We start from the raw sequence: 5,815 nt of genomic DNA, 5'->3' as shown, positions 1-5,815 counted from the left end.
ATTTCAGGCTTCAGGAAAAATATAAAATAACATTTTTCTATCTCTTAAAAAATTGTTTGCGGAGGATTATTGACAACAGCATCAATTTGCCTAAAGAAGGAAGAAGAAAAGTGGAGAAGCAAAAGGCTTCGAGGGGCATGTGGGGGAGAACAAGATAATAATGTACCCAACGCCCATTCGCTTCACGTGAAGCTGCGACACTTTCTTTGAGGGCAAAGAAAGAAAAGAGAGAAAGGAATGGCACAATTCATTCTCCAGCAGAGCTGGCCAGGTCCATTGGAAATTTGGAATCTCCATTTTATGCCTCACAGATTTTCCCCCAGCTCCCAAATTGCCTGCCCACCTCCTTCACTTTTGCCACATGACCTCCACGAGATTCCAATGCGGCTCATACTAATTTAAGTAACATTATTAAGCAAAAAATATTTACAGGATAATCTAATTTTTAGACATCCACGGGGGCAAAGACGTAATTAAGTGCTGGATTCGATGGTTAACAAATCGCACGTGGCGGTATTCTGGATGCGGTTGCCAGCTGGTCGTTTTGAAGCACCAAATTTGCGGTATGAAATTTAAATTATTGATCTCATCAGTTATTCTGATTTTGTATATATAAAAATGAGAGGCGATTTCAAAATTCAAATACACGACGGAGACGGAGGGCACCAAAAAAGGAAGGGAAGAGAAGGGAAAGAGGGTTATATTTAAATGCGAAGAGGGATGGGGTTGGTAAGGTGCTTTGGCTTGTTTTATTAAAAAAGAGGAAGGAGTAGCTTCTACTTCTACTTCTACTGCACTCTCTACTCTCTCCTCCCTTGCAATCCACTCCCTCCCCTTCGAACCAAAGCACCCCAAAAAGCTAACTCCTTCAAATTTAGGATAAAAGTAAAAGTAAAGCAAGAATCTTCCAGATCGGAAGGTCATCGTCGTCATTTCCCTCCTACCTCCTCTGTCTGGGCGTCTCAGTTTAGATAAACTCACTCACGCCCATAAACCCCGCAACTTTCCTTATTCCTCCTGGTTTTTCATTACATGCTTTTTTGTTTTCATTGCCTTCAAACACCCCGGACTTTGGCCTCCGCACAGTGAAGACTCCTGAGTGAACGGCAATCGCTATTCTGCATTTTCCCCTTTCTTTTGCTATATTGCGTGTCCGATTGCTGTTGTCTTCACAGCTTTTTCCGCTTTTTGCCGACGGTGTTTCAAAATAACAATGGAGAGGACCACTCCGGTGAGGAAGCCTCACACTTCCACGGCAGATCTACTTACTTGGTCCGAAACTCCACCTCCTGATTCTCCGGCTCCCGGTTCCGCTGCTCGTTCTCACCAGGTGCCCATTTCCCTCATCCTACTCTGAAATCTGAATCTTTCCTATCCATTTCTGCGCTCTTTTGAGCCTGCTCTCTACTTTCTCCCTTCGAGTCATTATTGCGGAGCTTTTATCATCTGGGTAATTGAGTAATTTGATTTTTTTTCCTCTGTTTGGTGTCTGGGATGCGATGTTAGCCGTCGGATGGGATCAGTAAAGTGGTGTTTGGAGGTCAGGTGACGGATGAAGAGGTCGAGAGCTTAAATAAACGGTGATATCTGCTTCTCCCGTCTTATCTTATCTACTGTAAAATTTTGAAGATGACCGTTGTCATCAGTGAAGCTGCCCCGCCATTATTCTTTAACTTAAGACATCATCTAGCTTTACTAATGGTTTTCAATGTTCTGGATTTTGGCTATAACTTGACCCTTTTAAAAAGCCAACATTTTCTTATATACCTGCTGTTTGTTGAATGGAATATTTCGTTATGGAGATACAGATTTTCTTTTCCGTTTTGCCTCTATTCTGTCGTTTAAAAAGCTGTCTTCCTCATTTACCGTGCGAATGGTCAAATGGATTGTATAAGTTGTTGGACTTGGATGAGCGGATCAAACGTTAAACCATCACCCTTGTTTAGTCTTCTGGCACATTCATCGGAATTCTATCTTTCAGCCTTTTTCAATCCTTTGAAATCATAATGCATCCATCAATTTAAAAGCGAGCAGATTTGAAGTTTCACAAATTAAATGTTGAAATAAGATGGAACTGTCAACTGTTTGCCATTTTAAAGAACAGAGTAATGGCATTCAACAGCTGTTGTGTTGTAGGTGATATGAAAAATAACTTGCTAAAGGAATTTTTGAATATTGTTCCAGAGAAATGTGGTCAAAGTCACCGCAGACTGTAATTTGATCGCCAGTTTATTGTTCGCTAATATTTGCTGTCAAATGCCATGAGCATCTAAAATAACACCAGCAGATCATTGGGACTAAATAAATATTTGTAAGTCTGGAAAGAATAGTTGTAAGATTTCAAGCAAAGTTGACAATTTTCAGTGTTTTATACAGCCACGGACACCTTTGTAGGCTTTTAAAGCACTTCTTGTAGCTTTTAAAGAGCACAGGAAGAAGCACCTTCCAAAATTTACTTCACATAGCAGGCTTTGCTGTTAGAATTTCTTCAAGATGCAAGCTATTAGAAAAATTGAAAACCGAAGGGCTTAACTTTCTCGAATGGGGATTTGTTTGGCATGTTTCCATGTTTGTTTATTATCTTTTGGTTCTCTGTGTGATGTGCTGCATCGATATTTCCTTGACAGTAGCATGTGTTATCCTAAACGAGCTGGATGCAAGTGTGACATCGATAAAGTACAATTATGATATTATAAAAGAAATTTTAATCCCTGCTATCGTTTCTATATAATTAGGCCAACCCGTGCTTTTTCCTGTTATGACATCTAAAATATTTTAACCATGAAATTTCCAGGAAACCTTGTTCCCAGTACAAAATGAAGGAGATAACAGGTAGTGGAATCTTTGCAGCCAACGGGGAAAATGACGAATCTGAATCTGGCAGTGCCAATCCTGCTCCAAGTAAAACAGGAGTGCGCATGTACCAGGTTTTATTTATTTATTTATTTGCTCTAGAGTATTATATTATTATGTGGATTTTTTTGTATGATTATATGATTATGTGGATTTATTTATCATTTTATCTTGGATTAATTAACTTGCGCACCAGATTTCTGTTATTCTTATTGTAATGTTGAAAATTTGTAGCAAGCAATTGCTGGAATCAGTCATATCTCCTTTAGTGAGGAGGAGAGTGTTTCTCCCAAAAAGCCCGTTACCTTGCCTGAGGTGGCCAAGCAGCGTGAGCTAAGTGGAACTCTGGAAAGTGAAGACGCAAATTTGAAGAAGCAGCTTTCTGATTCAAAGTTCAAAGAGCTCACTGGTCACGACATATTCGCTCCCCCTCCAGAAATTAAACCCCGACCAGTAACTCCTCGCATACTAGAGCTGAGAGGGAGCATAAACATAGGTGAACCTTCCCCGCACGAGGTATGCATCACAATAAGTTGCTAACTTGAACTTTCATGTAAATGCTTTTCAAATTTGATCTCTCCATCTTATATTGTAAAGATTTTTATATAATATTTGGGCATTTCAAATAACAATTTGCTTGTGATATTGGGTTTACAGGGCGAGGGAGATCAGGGCAAGAGCAGGTCTAGTGAGGAACCAGTGAAGACAGCGAAGAAGATCTATAACCAGAAATTTGCGGAGCTCTCAGGGAATGATATCTTCAAGGGTGATGCACCGCCACCATCTGCGGAGAAATCGTTGAGTGTAGCTAAACAGAAGGAGATGAGCGGCAGTAACATTTTTGCTGATGGGAAGGCAGAATCTAGAGACTACCTAGGAGGCGTGCGGAAGCCACCTGGCGGTGAGAGCAGCATTGCATTGGTATGACTTGTTAGGTCTAACTCTCTGATTTTATACCGTCTGGTTTTTTTAAATAGTGGGGATGTGTTATTATATTATTTGACCCTGTATCCTGGGTTCCGGGGACTCATATCTTAGGTTTCTTAACGTGTTGACCTAAAAGGGACCAGCTGCTAATTCTTGGGTGAATGTCCGAATGTCCATAATCTTATGTTGTCCTTGGTGTCTACTTTCAATGAAGTGATTTGGGTTTTGTTCTTGATTAAGGAGCATGTTATTAGTTGTGTTGTGTTGTGTCATAACTTCCGCCCATAAGGAATTAAGGATGCCCCAGAAACCTCGGAGCCTCCAAGTTACGCAGTAGGCCGCCGTCTCCGGAGAAGGTAATAGGGGCACAGGCTGCCTTGCTAGCCTTCACCTGTTGGACCGACCACCAACAGGAACCTTCAGATTTTGAGGGCTGCTATTGAAGGCCGCGCCCATGTTAAAACATGGCTAATTGATTTTGTGGCCTCAGGCCTGTGGGGTTCTCGCCTTGAATAACTGGGTGTGACATGACGCGGTATCGTAGCTGCTCTTTAACTCAAATACGTGTGGGAAAATGAAGTTTTCTAATAACCCACGTTATTTGCACTATATTTTTAAACAGGCCCCTTCATCCGCACATAATGTGATTATATTAAAAATAAACATTCAGAATATTTAGATGATAAATAATGATTACAATTCAATGAGAAAAAATGTTTATCGGTACGGATCAAATAAAGAATTTCAGAATTTGGTTATGCAGTGTTTATTCAAAATTTCAAATCTTAAGCTAAAACGTGAATGAAATTAGGCAGACAAGAATGAATTTAATCAATTTTAGATCTACATTTTTTTAGCATCGTGTGGTTATGGAAGGGTCATTGCGGAAGGCTATTAGAGTGGATGCAGGAGATACATAACTTGGACTTACCCGCTTGGGCAGACAAGTTGTGACGGTGAGCACGTGGTGGGCTCAAATGATCCGGCGATGCTATGGGTCGCTTTATTAAATACTATTTGCGGTTATTAATATAAAATTTATTTAATTTTTATTTTGATTTTAAATATAAGATTCTAATTTATTTTTTCTATATTTGTATATTTTTTTCTAAGGTAATCTTCAAATAATAGTAGTTCTAACAAGACACTTGATTAATAAGGTTATTTTAGGAAAAACACCTATTTATTACAAATAATTAAATTAACTTGTTTCCTTAATTTTCCTGAAATTAGTCAATTAGCTCTTATATTTAGGACTGGAGGCAGTAATGTTTTGTCTGGTAAATTATTTATAAAGTCTGAAATAAATTTAAAAATCTCCCGCCTTGAGTGGGGGGATAATTTATTGAAAGCTAGATAAAGATACATGAGACCAGCTCATGAATAAGGATAAGCACGTTATATATTGCAAGTCAGAAGCAACATGCAATTAATTATTAGAAGGGAGGAGGACAACTTGATAATTTGCTGCCTTATCTTGTCCTGAAAGAGTTGAATTTGATATTTGAACATCAAATTAAATACAGAATTTTGAAAGAGTTGAATGTAATGTAAATCCGTTGTGAAAGTAAATTGACCTACATTATATATATATATATATATAGCCAGCCAAAAGCTTGGACCTGGTCTCAAAATTATGCACAGAAGTTAGGGTACAAAAAAAAAATCGCACTGTGGATCTAAGAGAGCCAAGGTTTCCTCACCTTTTATAATCACATCCTTCATTTCATTTCATCCGACTGCCTGGTCTGTAAAGTACTATCTCTCCTGGGGCTACTTCACCATAATTCTACGGTTCAGCCATGTACGTGTGTTAAATAACCCAGTTTTTCTGTTCACGTCAAAAGGAAATCTCCTTCTGAAATCCAGACTCGATGGGCTGAGTCACCTGAAGATCATGGCCATTATTGTTGCATAGATCTTCTGTTTAAAAACCACAACTTGTCATCCGCCATCAACTCTGGTTAACTTAATTCGATTCTCATCAACTGAACATGATGCATTGCCGGCCATTTCAACAATACTGGGGGGGTCT

At 39.2% G+C, this 5,815-nt stretch overlaps 1 protein-coding gene across 2 annotated transcripts; it reads left to right on the top strand.

Annotated features, from left to right (window-relative positions):
* The first annotated feature begins 737 nt into the window (after positions 1-737).
* Positions 738-4,019, top strand: LOC114729037 (uncharacterized). Of its 2 annotated transcripts, none has more exons than XM_028915980.1 (5): positions 738-1,330; positions 1,507-1,580; positions 2,795-2,927; positions 3,088-3,365; positions 3,507-4,019. In XM_028915980.1, exons 1-5 carry the CDS (start codon positions 1,214-1,216, stop codon positions 3,778-3,780), a joined length of 876 nt encoding a protein of 291 aa, XP_028771813.1. In that variant the 5' UTR covers positions 738-1,213; the 3' UTR covers positions 3,781-4,019. The 2 variants fall into 2 exon arrangements, with proteins under 2 accessions (XP_028771813.1, XP_028771812.1); XM_028915979.1 differs by having other exon boundaries at positions 750-1,330; positions 3,088-3,369; positions 3,511-4,019.
* The last annotated feature ends 1,796 nt before the right edge of the window (positions 4,020-5,815 follow it).

The sequence above is a fragment of the Neltuma alba genome, unplaced genomic scaffold, assembly GCF_004799145.2.
Source record: "Neltuma alba isolate B1F8T4 unplaced genomic scaffold, ASM479914v2 tig00012600_pilon, whole genome shotgun sequence".
In the NCBI taxonomy this organism is placed as follows: Eukaryota; Viridiplantae; Streptophyta; class Magnoliopsida; order Fabales; family Fabaceae; genus Neltuma; species Neltuma alba.
The sequence above is the reverse complement of the archived record's forward strand: the minus strand, read 5'-3'. Positions and strand labels throughout refer to the sequence as shown.

Excerpts from the sequence above, each read along its gene's own strand:
- LOC114729037 (XM_028915980.1), top strand. The coding sequence starts at position 1,214 with ATGGAGAGGACCACTCCGGTGAGGAAGCCTCACACTTCCACGGCAGAT. Across the intron at positions 1,331-1,506 it reads CCGCTGCTCGTTCTCACCAG|CCGTCGGATGGGATCAGTAA; the intron begins GTGCCCATTTCC and ends ATGCGATGTTAG. Across the intron at positions 2,928-3,087 it reads CAGGAGTGCGCATGTACCAG|CAAGCAATTGCTGGAATCAG; the intron begins GTTTTATTTATT and ends GAAAATTTGTAG.